This window comes from Podarcis liolepis (genome assembly GCF_965112155.1).
Source record: "Podarcis liolepis genome assembly, chromosome: Z".
NCBI lineage: Eukaryota > Metazoa > Chordata > Lepidosauria > Squamata > Lacertidae > Podarcis > Podarcis liolepis.
The window spans coordinates 38,364,178-38,381,634 of record NC_139570.1 but is presented as its reverse complement, the minus strand read 5'-3'; the positions used below and the strand labels follow the sequence as shown (position 1 = coordinate 38,381,634).

The 17,457-nt window shown below is 44.3% G+C and overlaps 1 protein-coding gene across 6 annotated transcripts; it reads left to right on the top strand.

Annotated features, from left to right (window-relative positions):
* The first annotated feature begins 1,846 nt into the window (after nt 1-1,846).
* On the top strand, nt 1,847-11,018 carry LOC310698462 (uncharacterized protein). Of its 6 annotated transcripts, XR_014521534.1 has the most exons (5): nt 1,847-1,994; nt 2,562-2,907; nt 3,685-3,816; nt 4,013-4,874; nt 5,314-7,224. XR_014521534.1 is itself a non-coding variant. In XM_083485609.1 (3 exons), exons 1-3 carry the CDS (start codon nt 3,631-3,633, stop codon nt 10,391-10,393), a joined length of 375 nt encoding a protein of 124 aa, XP_083341735.1. In that variant the 5' UTR covers nt 3,338-3,630; the 3' UTR covers nt 10,394-11,018. The 6 variants fall into 6 exon arrangements, 1 of the variants encoding a protein (XP_083341735.1); XR_014521532.1 differs by lacking the exons at nt 1,847-1,994; nt 2,562-2,907 and adding an exon at nt 10,256-11,018 and having other exon boundaries at nt 3,338-3,816; nt 5,314-5,364; XR_014521531.1 differs by lacking the exons at nt 1,847-1,994; nt 2,562-2,907; nt 5,314-7,224 and adding an exon at nt 9,595-11,018 and having other exon boundaries at nt 3,338-3,816.
* The last annotated feature ends 6,439 nt before the right edge of the window (nt 11,019-17,457 follow it).

Sequence of the window (17,457 nt, the reverse complement as noted above, 5' to 3'; positions counted from 1 at the left end):
GCTTTCATGTTTGCCTCAAACACTGCAGAACACTGCAACTTCCTATGCTCCTTCTTGAACTCCAAGGAACTCAGGGGGCCATCTATAGCTTCCTCCTGCCCTGTTATCCTTCCAACAAGCCTGTGAAGGAGGTACATCTGAGAGTGAGTGAATGGCCCAAGATCTCTTAGTGACCACTATGGCTGAGTGGGGATTTAGTTTCTATTTTCCCTGCTTGCTGCAGAACTGCAGCTCTTGGTGCATTTCAGGGGGTTGGACTAGATGACCCCCAGGGACCCTTCCAACTCTCCGATTCTATGATTCTACATTTTGTGGGTCTTTAAAAGACTGGCCATTGCATAATCTCTGTTGGGCTGGTGTTGCGAATAAGTGTCTTGAGCTTTTTAATTAACTCCCTTTGAGGTTGCAAATAAATGTGTTAGTCTTTGAAAGTGCTAACACAAGGCTGTGAGCATGAGGATGCTGTAACAGACTCAGACGTGTGTGTGTGTGTGTGTGTGTGTGTGTTTTCCGTCTGAGTTCAGTTGATAGGAATCAGGCATGGCAACTGAGCTGTAGGCGTGTTGCCTGTGTCAATCCCCTTCTAGCATGTGTGTATGTGTGCCATCATGATGTGTATACATATGCAAAGGTAACCTTGAGCGTATGGACTGGCACCTCTCCCCACCCTCCACCCCCACCCTGATACACCGGCAGAGTTAGTGTCCCTTTAACTGATGTGTGACAAGCAGAAATTAAGGAGGTCAGAACCAGCATTTTTAGTGTTATTCCTTGGAAGCCTGTGGGTTTTTAAATTCCTACTTCTAACTGTTCAAAAGGGTTGCAGATACTTTTGTGTTCTCTCACTGACTTGAATGGGACAAGATTTCAGACGTGAGCAGGCTTGCATTTGAACTTGGTGGAGCTTACAGCTTGAACAATGCACAGTTTGAAGTTCAAACTCTGAACCAGGCTTTGAACCTTACTTAAAAGTAAGTCCCACTGGGGCAGCTCAGCTAGCCCTGCTCTTTCCCCCATATTCCACCAGCAGTTTGATAAAACACATAGGGGGCGTGGGCTGGGGGGGGGGAGACACCCATGTATAATAGGAAGTCCCTGTTTTCATCTGAGAAATGTTGGATGGTATGGAGGGTGGTAGCCTTTGTTGAAACAAGCCGGCTTGTTCCCATACTAGGATGCGGTTAATATAAAGCAGATGCTTTCAATCTTGCGGCTGAATCCAAATGCAGTCAAGTTGGAAGTGATCTTCTCCGTCTAGCGTAGGAAACTATCAAGTATATCTGAAAATATCTGAAGGACTTCTAGCAGGGCAAGATGGCAGGTACCACCAGTGTGTGGAGCTCCTGAGGACAGCCAACACCAACTGCGCTGCCTGGCTGGTCCCCAAGCTGTCCAAACCGCCGCCACCAGAGGGGAGCCGGGGACGTCTGGTGCGTCAGCCAGGAAAGTCGCCCAGAGCCCCCAGCCCCCCCCCCCGTGACCTGTGCTGGAACTGGGAGCACTTGACCAACAGCCCAGCGGAGCTCTGGGGCTTGGAGCTGAACAGAAACAAAGCAGAAAGAAAAAAGTAGTCCCCCACCAGCCGAACACCAGCTTACTACTGCTGCTGCCTCCACCAACACCAAAAGGAGATAGGAAAGTACCAGGAGGGCCAGGAAGGCCGCAAATAATTGCTTGGCGTAGCCTAGACCTGACCCAGGCCTAACTTTCTGGCAGCTGGCCTGACAAGAGTAGGCCGGGGCTCAGGGGGAAACTGCACACCAGAGGCCACCACAGGGGAAAACATACACAGCATGGTATCAGCTATTAATATATATGTTTTTCTTTTTTATAATATTTATCCTGGTTGTTGTTTTTAAAATCATTTCTTCTTTTTCTTCTTTTTTCTGTGAAGAGCTGTAAAAGCACCCTTGCAGGAGGCCTGAACCATAGAAGGGAAATACCGCCTTAGCCCTTACCCAGGTATCTGACAACCAGTGAAATTAAAATGGCCTGTGAGTCAAAATTACTACCAGTACATTCTTTAATTATATACACAAACCCCTTTTTCACTCATTAATTTTATTTTTTATTCACTTTTACACCTTTTCTATTATTACTCACTTATTTTTTTACTATTCTTGCGGCTATTCTATCTTGCGGCTGAGTCCAAATGCAGGCAAGTTGGAAGTGATCTTCTCCGTCTGGTGTAGGAATCGAAAGTACAGTGGTACCTTGGGTTACAGAAACTTCAGGTTACAGACGCTTCAGGTTACAAACTCCGCTAACCCAGAAATAGTGCTTCAGGTTAAGAACTTTGCTTCAGGTTGAAAACAGAAATCGTGCTCCAGCGGCACGGCAGGAGCGGAAGGCCCCATTAGCTAAAGTGGTGCTTCAGGTTAAGAACAGTTTCAGGTTAAGTACAGACCTCCGGAACGAATTAAGCATTTAACCCAAGGTGCTACTGTACAAAATCCTGTTGAAGAAATACTGTGCGACTGGTATGGGTCAGCTTTTCACAATTGGTATTTTATGGATCTGTTTATGAGATTTACAGTAGATCCCCCTTTTCTTCCAAGCAGCTCAAGGTAACGTGCGTATTTCTCCTTCTCCCCATCTTCTCCTCACAACAATCCTGTGAGGCCAGTTAGGCTGAGAGGGAGTGGCTAGCCCAAGATCACCCAGTGGCTGAGCAGGAAATTGAGCCCTGCTCTCCCAGGTCCAAGCCCAGCACTCTAACCACTAGGCAACATGGACTCTCCTGGAATCTTGGCATGGTGGTCGTGTGTTCCGTGTCACCAAGCAACGGAGGCTGTGTCTGTTTGAACTGAGGTTCTGGCATCCTCAGCGTGGATAGGTTGGCAGAGGTTTGCTGTAGTGACCCTTGCTTATTTGGATTAAAATAGGGCATCTCAAAGGCTCCTGGGGGTAAGCGAAAGTTGGCATTTCCAGGGGACTTAGCTTTAGGACGTAGAATAATGGTATCACCAAGTCTGGCAAAGAGCTATCAAAGGTCAAAGAAAACTTTTTGGGCAAATATTTTAGAAGGGGAGAATGAATGCTGTAAAGGAAAATTTAGTCATCTATATTGTAGTTGGTTGAATCTTATTTTAAATAGCATTCTATATGCTCAAAATAAAAAAATTCCTTCCAGTAGCACCTTAAAGACCAACTAAGTTAGTTCTTGGTATGAGCTTACGTGTGCATGCACACTTCTTCAGATACACTCATTCTATATGCTGTTTGTCATTAAAGAAATATTATGTAAATCTAGGAAAGGGTTAATTGATATTTCTACATAATGGATACTAACTTTGTACAGTGGTACCTCGGGTTACATACACCAGGTTACATACACTTCAGGTTACACACTCCGCTAACCCAGAAATAGTGCTTCAGGTTAAGCACTTTGCTTCAGGATGAGAACAGAAATCGTGCTCCAGCGGCGCGGCAGCAGCGGGAGGCCCCATTAGCTAAAGTGGTGCTTCAGGTTAAGAACAGTTTCAGGTTAAGTACGGACCTCCGGAACGAATTAAGTACTTAACCCGAGGTACCACTGTACTGTTGTTTAAAAGGGAAAGGGAAAAACATATTTCATATAAGCCTCTCTCAGAGCCTTTTTGGCTGAAAAGAAGAGTACAAATGCTCTGAATGAATGAATGTGTTCTCCTTGTGGACCTCTCTGACCTTCATGTCTTGTTTCAGGTCACCTTCCTTCCTGCGGAGCAGCTCCTGGAGGCCAAGTGCTTCCTGGCCAGTGACCTTCCTGCTGAGAGCACCTTCGAGCCCTTGGACATCTCCCACTTGCTGCAAGAGTTCAGCGGCAAAGCAGTGGAGGTAGGATGCTGCCAGGGTAGGAGAGAAGAATCTCCGCCTTGAAGTAGGGGAGTCCACCCCATGCCATTGGGTGGCCATGACACATGTTTGTTGGGAGGGGCCTCACAATGTCAGAACAAGAACCTCAGCCCAAGGGTCCTGAGACAGCCCTACTTCCTGGTACCATCTGAGTGACCCTCTCCTTCATCTCTGACAGGTGGAGGTGCTGCTGGAGGCCTTCCATAATATCACTCCGAGGTCTACAATGGAGGGCAGAGAAGTGGCCATCTTAGCTTATCATCACCTGGAGAAAGTGGTTGAATACCTCCTCCAATTTTCTTTCACGTATGAGGCACTCAGGCTTCTACCGGCCTAAGAGAGATGTTGGGAATCTCCAGGGCTTGCTCAGAAAGTAACTCTCTCCCTGTGGGGGGAGGCCAGGCAGCTGGAGAACCCGCTCCCCACAGTGTCAGCAGCCAGTCTCCAAATCTCTTCCTCCCTCTGGATTCCCAGCTGATTTGCTGCCTCATGGCAACAGACAGAGGATTTGGAGGGCTCCCGCTGTGGTACCATAGCCAGGGTTAGGTCCTTTAACAGGAAGAGCAACAGAGCAGAAGCCGAGAAGGCAGGGACAGGTCTCTGTCCTCTAGGCGAGGCAGCAAGGGGTGAGATTGGTGCAGGTTCCCCCTCTCTTTTTGCCATCTGCAGAGATGCAGCAGCACAGAGGGGCTGATCCAGATCACTGAGGGATCGTTCTGGAGTGCAGGAGACCAGGGAAAACCAAGCCATTTCCACTCTCTGTGGCATGGCAGCAAGCAGTAGAGTTCCTGATGGAGCTGGACTACCTGTGGAGGGGTCAGGATTTGAGGTAAAGCGCCTTTCTGGCCCCCGCACCACTGCCCAGAGAACCAAATGGTCCCCTCCCTGCAAGAATGTGCCATCCCTGAGCCAAGAGATCTGACTGTTGCTGTGCCTGCAAGAGAATATGGCAGGAGGTTTTGGCTGACCAACAACAACTACTCCATCTGAAGGCTGAGCAGCTGCATCAGAGCCCCTTGGCAGAGTCTGCTACCGCTGTGGTAAGGACGAATCCCCTGCTTTCTGGCTTCTCCCCAGAGTACAGTGGTGCCTCGCAAGACGAAATTAATCTGTTCCGCGAGTCTCTTCGTCTAGCGGTTTTTTCGCAACCCTATTAGCGGCTTAGCGGTTTAGCGGCTATTAAAGGCTTAGCGGCTATTAAAGGATTAGCGGATTAGCAGCTAAAAGGCTATTAGCGGTTTAGCAGCTTAGAAAGGGGGGGCGAAAAAAATCGGAACACTTGCAAGACGTTTTCGTCTTGCAAAGCAAGCCCATAGGGAAAATCGTCTTGCGAAGCAGCTCAAAAACGGAAAACCCTTTCGTCTAGTAGGTTTTCCGTCTTGCAAGGCATTTGTCTTGCGGGGCACCACTGTAATATCAAGGGGTTTCTGTATTCTGCAGAAAAGCAGGGAAAGTGACTTGCACCTCTCTCTCTCCCAGCAACACCTGACCAGCCTGTTGCACACCATCCGCAGGATGGATGAATACAAAGTACCTGTGCGCCATCACTTTCCACAGCTGCTGATAGCTGCCAACTTCCTGCCTGCCCAGGAATTCCTCAACTCGGTAGTGCATTGCAAAGGGATAAATTGAGTCCTTTTTCCTTCAGCCTATGGTGTTTCTGGTCCAGCTTGATTTTCCAAGGGAGACTATCCTTCAGGTGGCTACTAGGGAGCAAGGATGTGGAAGAAATTTGATTCTGTTTGCATGTCAAGGCAGATCTGCATAATTCATAATTTCTGGAAATATCAACTTCTGGGGGAGCCTTGTAAATGTGGTTTTCCAGTTTGGTTCTTGGTGTTCTGGTATGGGGTACTGACACAGGAGAACATGGCTGGAGCAAGGAGGCCCCTGCTTGGTTTCGACTCTTTTGTTCCCACCAACAGCAGAGGGTCCCCCAAGGCCCCATTCTTGATCCCTATGCCACAATCATGCCATCTTTGGCTACATTGAAGAGACTGCAAAGCCAAGCAAGGTCTCTGCCCAATAGAACGTAGCAAAGGCATCTTTATTGATGAGATCTTTGCCAGTGGAGGGGCAATTGTAATCTCCTACAAAAGGCCTTCCAGTAACGTTGTTATGGCTGGCTCCAAGAAGTATCGTTCCCAAGATTCCACATTTAAAGTCTTTCCTCTGGATGCAGATAGCAGACATCCGCCCTCCCCAATTTAGACGGCAACCTCAATGGGGGTTCCCCAACATGCCCCCTTCAGAATTTGGACCTCACCCCTACTATGTACTCATTTACCTTAAATATTCTGTGGCTCATGTCAAGGTTACTTAGGTCCATTCACTTCAGTGGGTTTGCTCAGCACAAAACATAGTTAGATCCAACTCTCCATCTGTAAAACTACAGATGGTGGATAAAACGAGAACCTGTCTAAACCTCCATTGGGAAATGTTTTGTACAAGGAAAGCATCCTATCCCATCACCAAAGAGTTTCTTTCTCTTTGGGTCTCTTGAGCTGCTTAGCTACCAAATGTGAGTCTATCCCTGCAAGGAAGCACTGGACCACCTGCTCACCTGGCTGCAGCATGATCACCCGCAAGTCTGGAAGCTCAGCCTCAGAGGGATATCCCCGCTTTTGGATTCTGACATGGCAAGTGATGCTCAGAGGGAGAGGGAGGGATTTAGATTCGAATCACAGCCAAGCACTGTTTGCAGGCAGAATGGTGAAGGGTCTGTGCTAAAAGAAAAACCGTTGGACTTTTCAGATCTTTGAAAAGATTCTCTCCTTTGTATAGGACCCTTTGGCTTGGTGGCTGTTACTGCCAGATTTCCTCCCTTATGTAAAATAATCATAATATACCCCGCCCATCTGGCCAGGCCCCCCAGGCACTCTGGGCGGCTTCCAACAGGGTATTAAAAACACAAGAAAACTAACACGTTAAAAACTTCCCTAAACAGGGCTGCCTTCAGATGTCCCCTAAAAGTCAGATAGTTGTTTATTTCCTTGGCATCTGGTGACATACTTGAAAAGCTGGTGTCCTTGCAGAGCTGATGCACCCAGTAGAGCTAGCCAACCTCTCCAGGGAGCTGGGGGAGGAATACCTGAAGATGCTGGCTGAAAGCTCCTGTGGTCTGCGTATTATGGAACAACTGCTTTCTGGATTGCACATTACATAATAGACTGCATCTGGAAAGGTCACTTTGCTTTGTTTGCAGCTTTGCACAGAGTTATCCCATTTCATCTTCCCAACAACCCAGTAGAGGTTAGTTATGATCCTCTACTGAACATCATAGCCATGGCACAAAACTGCATGGGAAGTTACAATATACGAAGCACAAAATACATAATAAAAATAATCAGTGCACAAAATTCATAATAACACATAATAAAAATAAAACAACAAGACTAATATATACACACTGATAAACCATAAAAAAGCCCCTAAACAATACTCCAGACCACAAATCCAAATTGACATACCACATTTAAAACAATCCCACCCTTTAAATCAAGCAGCACCCACCCCCATTAAAATAATAATTTTAACACAAAGGGGCTGACCCATGCCCTCATTCCATCCCTGCAGTGCCACCACCAAAGGGACAAACTCCTTTGGTGTTGCCACTTTGGTGTTGCCCCCACCAGGCAGGGAGACTTCATGCAGGTGTCGCCAATGCTGCCTGCCTACCCAGGGTCCTGGTCCTTGCTGGACTCTCTGCAATCCTCTTGAGTGGGGGAAGCAGGCAACCAACCCCCCCCCCCCAGCAGAAGTTTGGTTCCATTTATCCATTATAAAAAGCTCCTTTTTGTTTGATAACATCTCTTGGTACTTTATGAAAAAGAATTTGGAAATGATGGTTCTGGGGGAGAATTTTATGAAAGGAATTGACGCAATATATAAAGAGCAGTACGACAAGAAGTACGACAAGGCTGTATATTGTCTCCCTGCTTATTTAACTTATAAGCAGAATTCATCATGCGAAAGGCTGGGCTGGATGAATCCCAAGCCGGAATTAAGATCGCTGAAAGAAATATCAACAACCTCAGATATGCAGATGACACAACCTTGATGGCAGAAAGTGAGGAGGAATTAAAGAACCTTTTAATGAGGGTGAAAGAGGAAAGCGCAAAATATGGTCCGAAGCTCAACATCAAAAAAACGAAGATCATGGCCACTGGACCCATCACCTCCTGGCAAATAGAAGGGGAAGAAATGGAGGCAGTGAGAGATTTTACCTTCTTGGGCTCCATGATCGCGGCAGATGGTGACAGCAACCACGAAATTAAAAGACGCCTGCTTCTTGGGAGAAAAGCAATGACAAACCTAGACAGCATCTTAAAAAGCAGAGACATCACCTTGCCAACAAAGGTCCGTATAGTTAAAGCTATGGTTTTCCCAATAGTGATGTATGGAAGTGAAAGCTGGACCATAAAGAAGGCTGATCGCCGAAGAATTGATGCTTTTGAATTATGGTGCTGGAGGAGACTCTTGAGAGTCCCATGGACTGCAAGAAGATCAAACCATCCATTCTGAAGGAAATCAGCCCTGAGTGCTCATTGGAAGGACAGATCCTGAAGCTGAGACTCCAATATTTTGGCCACCTCATGAGAAGAGGAGACTCCCTGGAAAAGACCCTGATGTTGGGAAAGATGGAAGGCACAAGGAGAAGGGGACGACAGAGGACGAGATGGTTGGATAGTGTTCTCGAAGCTACCAGCATGAGTTTGACTAAACTGCGGGAGGCAGTGGAAGACAAAAGTGGCTGGCGTGCTCTGGTCCATGGGGTCACGAAGAGTCGGAAACGACTGACTAAACAACAACATAAAGAGCAGAATGCGAAACTCATTGTAAATAATGTATTATCAGAGAGTTTTCAAATATCAAAGGGCACCAGACAAGGGTGCCCATTGTCACCCTTACTGTTCGTATCTGTGCTTGAGGTATTGTTACAAAAATTAAGACATACAAGAGCTGTTACGGGAGTAAAATTAGGAATAAAAATAATATAAGCTGAAGGCTTTTGCCGACGACCTAGTTTTAACATTACAAGAACCCCAATTCAGCGGGATAGTAGCGCTGCAAATAATTGAAGAATTTGGATCTCTAGCAGGATTTAAAATTAATAAATCTAAAACAAAAATGATGGTTAAAAATATGAATGAGGAATTAATAGACCAACTACAGAAGAAAATGGAAATCAAGGTGGTAAAGAAAGTTAAAAATTTAGGTATATGGTTATCTCCAAAGAATATAAATCTATTTAAAGACAATGATGTAATAATATGGAAAGAAATCAAAATAAATTTAGATATATGGAGTGGACTGAAAGTGTCATTCTGGGGAAGAATAGCCGTGGTTAAATCAGACTGCTGCATTCTGAATCCTATTGTTCTAGGACCAATCAGACTGCTGCAATTTGATTGGTCCAAGAACAATGCAGCAGTATGATTGGTTGGCAGGAACCACCCAATCATGCTCCATATATAAGTGAATCCACAACCTGATTGGCTTACAGTAGAATTCCAGAATTAACCAATCATGTGCAGCCCATTGTGTAAATAATGTATATATAGCAGATGCTTTGAGGGGACATTCATTCATTCCTCCTCACCACTATGAGCTGAATAAAGAGCATGAAATCACTTTGCGACTCTGAGTATATTTCATTTAGGTACACCTTTTATAAAAAAAAGTAGGCATTTTTGCTAGGAATGGTTGGAGAGGACATTAAAAAGGAAGATCAGAAATTCTTCCTGTATGTCACAACAGGAGGGAGACTACTCCTCGCACAGAGATGGAAACAACAGGAAATTCCAACGATTGAAGAATGGCAACAGAAAGTATTGAAGTATGCAGAAATAGCAAGGCTAACTGGAAGAATCCGACAGCAGGACGATGAGAAATTAAAAAAAGAATGGTCCAATTTTATGGTATACTTAGAGAAAAGTGTACATAAATAAAGAAACTCACAGGACTGAAATAAAACTCATAACGATTATTGTAAACATTTGGTTAGATTACAAGATGTAATGCTGTATTATAATAAGGAATGTATGTCTAAAGTATAATACAAAAAATTATTAAGGAATTATAGACATTTGTAGAATGTATACGTAGTAATCACGCTTAAGTAAGAGCAATGTAGAGAAGCCAGAAAAGGAGTGGAGGGAAGTTAATTCGGATAAGATATAGATTTAAAGGAGAATAATATTGTTAAGCTGTATTGTGTTTAAGATATTTAGAAAAAAAATTAATAAAAATTATTGAGTGTGGGGAAAAGCCTCCTTTTTTATAATTTATTCACTAACAATGGTGATAATTTCTGGAGCAACAAGAGGATCTAACGTTACTGATATTCAGTACCTTTCTAACAGAACCCCCTTTCTGTCTTTCCTGCATGAAACGATGAATCCACGCTGGAAAATGGCAGCCTATCAACTGGAGCCTGAGAGGAGGCCTCTGGAAGCAAGAAGACCCACACAAGAATGTCATCTGCTGGGAAAGGAGGCTCAGCAAAGACACCATCTGCAACCTTGATCCACACCCTTATGTTGACATTGGGGATTAGAGACTTTTTGCTGAGTATTTACTACAGCGAGGTTAAAATGCAAGCAGGACTTGAAATATGAGCAACAGCTTCCTCAACCTTGTTCTATAGAAGAACTTATATAGTGTTTGGGCAAGACTGAAAAATGTCCTGGGGAAAAAGTCACCATGGTGGGTGTCCCCCATTGAAGCAAGGCCAGTCAATAAATTAAATGTGAACAAAAACTGGGGCACATACAAGGAACTCCTTGATCTTAAAGAGGGTGCTATCAGGCTTAAAAAAGAGAGAAGGTTGAAATGAATGTATTGAATAGTATAGGAGAAATATGCCGCATTCAAGGGTAAATAACTATCAATTTATGTAAGAATGTGTGACAGTACGGTATATTATATTGCATTTTTAAATATCATTTTCTTTTTTATATGCATTGTTGTTCTTCTCCCCCCTCACACACACCCTTTTCCTTTGTATCAATTTATTTCTTTATAATTGGAATTCTTCCTAGATATAGATATAGATGGGTAAATATGGAAACCATGAAAGGGGAGGATGAGAAGAAAATACATAAAGTAACTTACAGTTTATGTTAACATTTGTAAAGTTTTTTGTGAAAAATCAACAAGTTTTAAAAAATAATAAAGAAAAATAGATGCTTGGTTAAAAACTCTTCATTGAGACTCCTCTCCAGCACATTGTCTCTGACCTAGTCCTGGGATCCCCACCTTCTTCTTCTTTGTAGCTGAGTAAGATTGTCTTCCATGAATATGGTCTTAACAGTGAGTCCGTAAGTGACTGTGGAGGCCAATTCTGGATCCACACATCCTTCCACAGTGGGGACATAGTTTCCGGGCGGGAGTTGATCACGGTGTGGATTTGCCAAGTGTGCCTTCCTCTTAGCACGTTTCTCCCATGTGTCCTGAGTTTGAGTGTCTTCAAAGCCCATGACACCTTTGGTAAAAACTGTTCTCCAATTGGAGCACTCACAGGCAAGTGTTTCCCAATTGTTGTGTTTATACTACATTTTTAAAGATTTGCCTTGAGACAGTCTTTAAACCTCATTTGTCGAGTACCAGCATTACGCTTTCCATTTTTAAGTTCGGAATAGAGTAGTTGCTTTGGAAGATGATAATCAGGCATCCGCACAACATGACCAGCCCAACGAAGTTGATGTTGAAGAACCATTGCTTCTGCACTGGTGATCTTTGCTTCATCCGGTACACTGCCATTCATTCGCCTGTCTTCCCAAGTTATGTTCAAAAATTTTTTGGAGACACTTGGAATCTTTCAAGCAGTTCAGGGTGGCATTTATATGTGGTCCACGTTTCACAAGCATACACAAGAGCTTTCTAAACAAGCATTTTGGTTTCCCTGCGAATGTCCCAGGCCTCAAACACTGCACTTCAGTTAGAAGAAAGCTGCACTCACAGAGCTCAGACGATGCTGGATTTCATCACCAGTCTGCCCTTGTGAAAATTTAACTGCCCAGGTAGGAGAAGTGATAGACACTTTCCAACGTTACACCATTGATTTGGATTTATTGTGCTGTAGAGGGGTTGTTTTGTCATTGTTGGTGTAGCACTTTGGTTTTTTGGATGTTGAGTGACAGGCCAAGCTTTTCATAAGCTTCTGCAAATATATTTAGGATGGTTTGGAGGTCATCCTCTGAGTGTCCACACATTACGTTGTCATCAGCATACTGAAGCTCTGTGACAGAAGTTAAGGTAACCTTGCGCTTTGCTTTCAGCCTACTCAAAGAGCTTTCCATCTGTTTGATATATGATTTCTACTCTGGTGGGGAGTTTCCCTTCGACAAAGTGTAAAATCATGGCAATGAAAATAATTAATAGAGTTGGGGCAATAACACAACCCTGATTAACACCTGATCCCACTATGAATGGTTCACTTTGAGAGCCATTGTTATCTGCAATTGTTGCTGTCATATTATCATGGAAGAGCCGAATGATGTTCGCAAATTTATCTGGGCAGCCAATTTTCAGAGGGACAGTCTACAGGGCATTACAATTTACAGTGTCAAAGCCCTTAGGTCAATAAACACCATATACAGAGATTGGCTTTGCTCTCTGCATTTTTCTTGAAGCTGTCAAGCGGTGAAAATTTAAAATAATTTTGGGATTCAGGAAGGGTAGCTTTGGATATTGTTAAGAGATGGTTTGCTAAGATCCTTGCAAGAATTTTGCCAGCTGCAGCTAATAAAGAGATGCCTCGATAGTTCCCGCAATCCGTTGTGTCACCTTTTTAAAAAAGATTGAAAATCTTGGCATCCCGAACACTTCCGGGGAGGCGCCTCCGGCAATGGCTAGATTCCTCTGATCGGGAGGAATCAGCCCTGTGGAAATCTGGGTCTGGCCGCCACGGCGAAGGCGGAGACCCGTTAAAAATCACAGGCGGGAGTAGCCTGTGAGCGTGGGATTCGGCGGGCACCTTTTGCGCCCCCCCCCACTCGTGGGGAAACCCGATTTCGGGGATCCGGAGCGACGTGGGGTGAGCAGTGCGGTGCTTCGAATCATCTGCTTCTTCCACGGAGCAAAGCCACATAGCTGTTGTCGGAGAGCGCTGACTTTTTCCTGTGGACAATTTGACTCTAAAGTAACTACCCATGAGTAGAGCTTAATCGGGAAAATTGGATTTTTAAAAACGTCTAATTTGGCATCGAAACGGGGAAGGTTCAATACAGGAAGTCCGCCTTCCCCTTTTGTAAATAGACTGAAGCAATTGAGGTTGCAAGCTGAAGTCTTGGAAAGCCTTTTGTAAAGACTAAATTTCCATAAGTAAAGAATATAATCCCCCCCCCCTTGGAGGCAGGAGAAGAGGGGAGGGGAAGTTGTGGACTGAGTTTGCCTGCGGAAGAGACCAAGAGAGGCAAAATACCGCCGCTCGGACCCTGGGAACGGGCTGCTAGTAGGTCCGACGATTGGTGGGGTGTTTATTGACAGCGTTTGGATCGTTCATTGACAGCTAGCATAAGAGAAGATACATTGGAGATACTGTCTCCAGCAGTGAAAGTAACTTTGAAATTAGTTTTGGGTCGTTTCAACTGTGCCTATAAGAGGATATTATGTATCAATACAAATAGAAACTGTTTCCCTCAAGTGGAAGTTCTGGGCTGGGAAATTTCCAGCGGTAAGATAACATCCGTGAGACTGTGAGATTGACCTTGAATTTATTGAGTGTTATGGCAGATGTGAAAGACGGAATGTCGCCAGAAGAGGCCTTAGCGGTTGTATTAGTGAAAATAAATGACTCGCTGGAACAACTTCACAAGAAAATGGACGTGATAAATATGAAAGTGGATGTTGTGAATACTAATATAGAAACCACCCAGAAATTGATACAGGAATCTGTCCTGATACGGCAAACTGCGGATGAAGTTAAGGAGAAAACCCTTGCTGCTGAAGTTAAAGTAATTCAACTGGAGAGAGTCCAATCCATTGAAGGACAACTTTATGAATTCAAGCCGACACTGGTTATGACTGAACTTAAAGAGAAACAGATGAAATTGAGGATCAGAGCCCTACCCGAGGAAAATGTGAATTTATTCAAGAGCAATTGTGAAGGACGTTGGCTTGAAGAGAAGGGGGATTTGGAAACAGGGTTAAATTGGAAGTGGTTATTGTTGGGCCGAGTTGTTCTGGTGGGGATGAGGGTTGCTGTAATGTTGGGGATGTTGCTTTTGTTTCAAACATTGCAAGCTTTGGATGGGAGGGATTGTTTCAGGAGGTGGCAGAGGGACGTCTCTAGATTTGTTTGGCAGGGCAGGAAGCCCCGAGTAAAACTTAAGATATTAACGGATGCTAAAGAAGGAGGTGGACTTGCTCTGCCAGACCCCTAAGTTTTGTTGTGAATCATCTGCTTTTTGCTGGCTGAGAGAATCGGCAGAATCCGAGACCAGGGAGAAGAGCTGGTGGAAGAAGACTGGAAGTTTAAAGACTATTTATAGAAATATTGCAAAATTAATGAATGTTAGAACACAGTTGGAATGAAGTTATATGGCTTTAGCAGAAATGTTATAAGGAATTAAGTATAAATAGATCAATAGAGTATTAAAGAGAACAAAATAAGGTTAGAATGTGTTAAGATAATTATAGGATAGAAAACAGGGGAAGATGGAAAGGAATTGCTGAAATAATTAATTGATGTGGAATACAAAAAGGGAGGTGTGAGGAAGTCATGAAAATAAGCGAACGAAAGATATGACATTGAAATTGTTTAATATGTTTTAAATGGTTTTTGTTTTGTTTTATTTGTCTTATGTGTTAGTTTTGTAGTGTTTTTGTATGATATTGTGTTGTTTTTCGTTTGTTTGTTTGTTTCTTCTTTGTCTTTTTGTTTGTAGTGTTTAAATTTAAATTTTTGGAAACTCAATAAATATTATTAAAAAATATATATATTGGCATCCCTAAAGTCTGCTGGGATCTCTCTCTCCCATTAGCTTGTGAAGTTGTTGTGTAAGTTCAATTCCGTCCACTTTGAAGACTTCGGCAAGTATTCCTTCAGGTCCACTGGCTTTGTTGTTTTTCATTTGGTTAATAGCTGTACACAGCTCCCCCAGATTTGGAGATACTGCAAGCTCATCTCTAATTTGTTTTTGCAGAATTTGTGAGAGGACATCAGCAGCTATGGGGGAGTTGCGGCTTAGGAGATGCTGGTAATGTTCTTTCCAGTGCTGTCCAATAGCTGCTTTATCTTTTAGAAGTGTGGTACCATCTGTTGAGCATAGAGAGCATATTCCATGATTTATTGACCCATAGATGGTCTTTGTGGCTTTAAAGAAACTCTATGCATCATGAGAGTCAGCTAAGTGCTGGATTTCTTGAGCTTTTTTAATCCACCAGGTGTTCTTTAGTTCTCAGGTTCTTCTTTGAACCTCAGCCTTAGCATAGCCTTTTTTCTTAGTGGCACAGTTTCCATCTCTTTGCCAGATCTGCAAGGCCTTTCTTTTCTTGTCAATCATGCATTCAGTCTCACTGTCATTCTCATCAAACCAGTCCTGGTGTTTATTGGTTTGGTATCCAATAGTTTGTTCACAGGCTGCAGTAATGGATGTTTTTAGCTTGGTTCAGTGTTCCTCAATGTTATCAGGGAACTCCAAAAGCAGATGGTCCTTAAGAATCATCCGGAAGCAATCCCATTAATAGGATCTTAAAGGGATTGAGTGTTCATTTTGTACCTTGGTTCCCTTCCTTGATGCCTGTGTTGAGGTACAAGCTTGATAGCCATTGTGGAGCATATTAATCAGTGATCTGTCCAGCATTTGTTAGCACTCGTCATAGCTCTGGTAAGGAGCACATAACGGCAATCTTATGCTTGGACAATTACATAGTCTAAGTCAGAGGTACCAGTGGTTTTCAGTTTATTTTTTTTATGAAAGAGTGTGTTGATAATAACAAAGTTGTGTGCTGCACATATAATCAAAAGTAAGATTCTGTTCTGGTTGCTGTTGCCAATTCCTTCTTTCCCAATAGTCCCAGGCCACAGATCAAAATCTCACCCAGATAGGATGCTATCCAGCTGAGAGTAAAATTTTTCTTTAATGTTTTCATCAGCATCCAGTGTTGGTGCGTAAGTGCTTAGACTAGTAGCCTGTTGGTTTTTTAGCGAGTTTTATTTGAAGTGTTGAAAGTCGCTCATTAATGCAGGTAGACTTCTGACAAGAGCTTCACAAGATTGTTTTTTCATAGCAAAGCCTATTCCATGTATTCGACATTCTTGTTCAGGTAGACCTTTCCAGAAGAAAGTGTAGCCTCCTTTTTCTTCCTTCAGTTGTCCCTTACCTGCTCTTCAAGTTCCTTGAAACGCTGCAATATAATAATAATAATAATAAATTTTATTTATATCCCGCCCTCCCCAGCCAAAGCCGGGCTCAGGGCGGCTAACAACAATAAAACAGTACAAAAGTACAGCATAAACAACACTCTAAAATCATTCATTATAAAATTAATTAATTCAAGCTACTGGCAACCATTGGGCCAGAGCTCTGCGAAGATTGCCGAGGGAGGGAGTCAGGCTGTGCCCTGGCCAAAGGCCTGGTGGAACAGCTCTGTCTTACAGGCCCTGCGGAAAGATGTCAAGTCCCGCAGGGCCCTAGTCTCTTGTGACAGAGTGTTCCACCAGATCGGAGCCAAAGCCGAAAAAGCCCTGGCTCTAGTTGAGGCCAGCCTAACTTCTCTGTGGCCTGGGACCTTCAAGATGTTTTTATTTGAAGACCGTAAGTTTCTCTGTGGGGCATACCAGGAGAGGCGGTCCCGTAGGTACGAGGGTCCTAGGCAGTATAGGGCTCTAAAGGTTAAAACCAGCACCTTAAACCTGATCCTATACTCCACCGGGAGCCAGCGCAGCTGGTATAGCACCGGGTGAATGTGATCTCACAGCGAAGAACCCGTAAGGAGTCTCGCTGCAGCATTCTGCACCCGCTGGAGTTTCTGGGTCAGTCTCAAGGGCAGCCCCACGTAGAGCGAGTTACAATAATCCAGTCTGGAGGTGACCGTCGCGTGGATCACAGTGGCTAGGTCAGGGCGAGAGAGGTAAGGAGCCAACTGCTTAGCTTGGCGGAGATGGAAAAATGCCGCCTTTGTTATAGCTGCAATCTGCGCCTCCATGGAAAGGGAGGTGTTGAAGATTACACCCAAACTCTTAACGGACGGTGCTGGCACTAATTGCGCCCCCGAAAGAGATGGGAGTTGCCCCCCCAATCCCATATCGTCCCGTCCCAGCCACAGGACCTCTGTCTTCGAAGGATTTAGCTTCAACCGGCTCCCACATAACCATCCAGCCACAGCTTCCAAACATCTGGTCAGTGTGTCTGGGGCCGAGTCAGGATGGCCATCCATCAACAGATAGAGTTGGGTGTCATCGGCATACTGATGGCAACCCAGCCCAAAACTCCGAACAAGCTGGGCGAGGGGGCGCATAAAGATGTTGAAAAGCATGGGGGAGAGTATCGCACCCTGAGGTACTCCACACACCAAGGAGTGGTGCGATGACAATTCCCCCCAAGCACCACCCTCTGTCCCCGACCAGAGAGAAACGAGCGCAGCCATTGAAGGACTGTGCCCTGGATCCCAACG

Excerpts from the sequence above, each read along its gene's own strand:
- LOC310698462 (XM_083485609.1), top strand. The coding sequence starts at position 3,631 with ATGAATGAATGTGTTCTCCTTGTGGACCTCTCTGACCTTCATGTCTTG. Across the intron at positions 3,817-5,313 it reads TCAGCGGCAAAGCAGTGGAG|CAACACCTGACCAGCCTGTT; the intron begins GTAGGATGCTGC and ends TCTCTCTCCCAG. Across the intron at positions 5,365-10,255 it reads GCAGGATGGATGAATACAAA|CCTATCAACTGGAGCCTGAG; the intron begins GTACCTGTGCGC and ends GGAAAATGGCAG.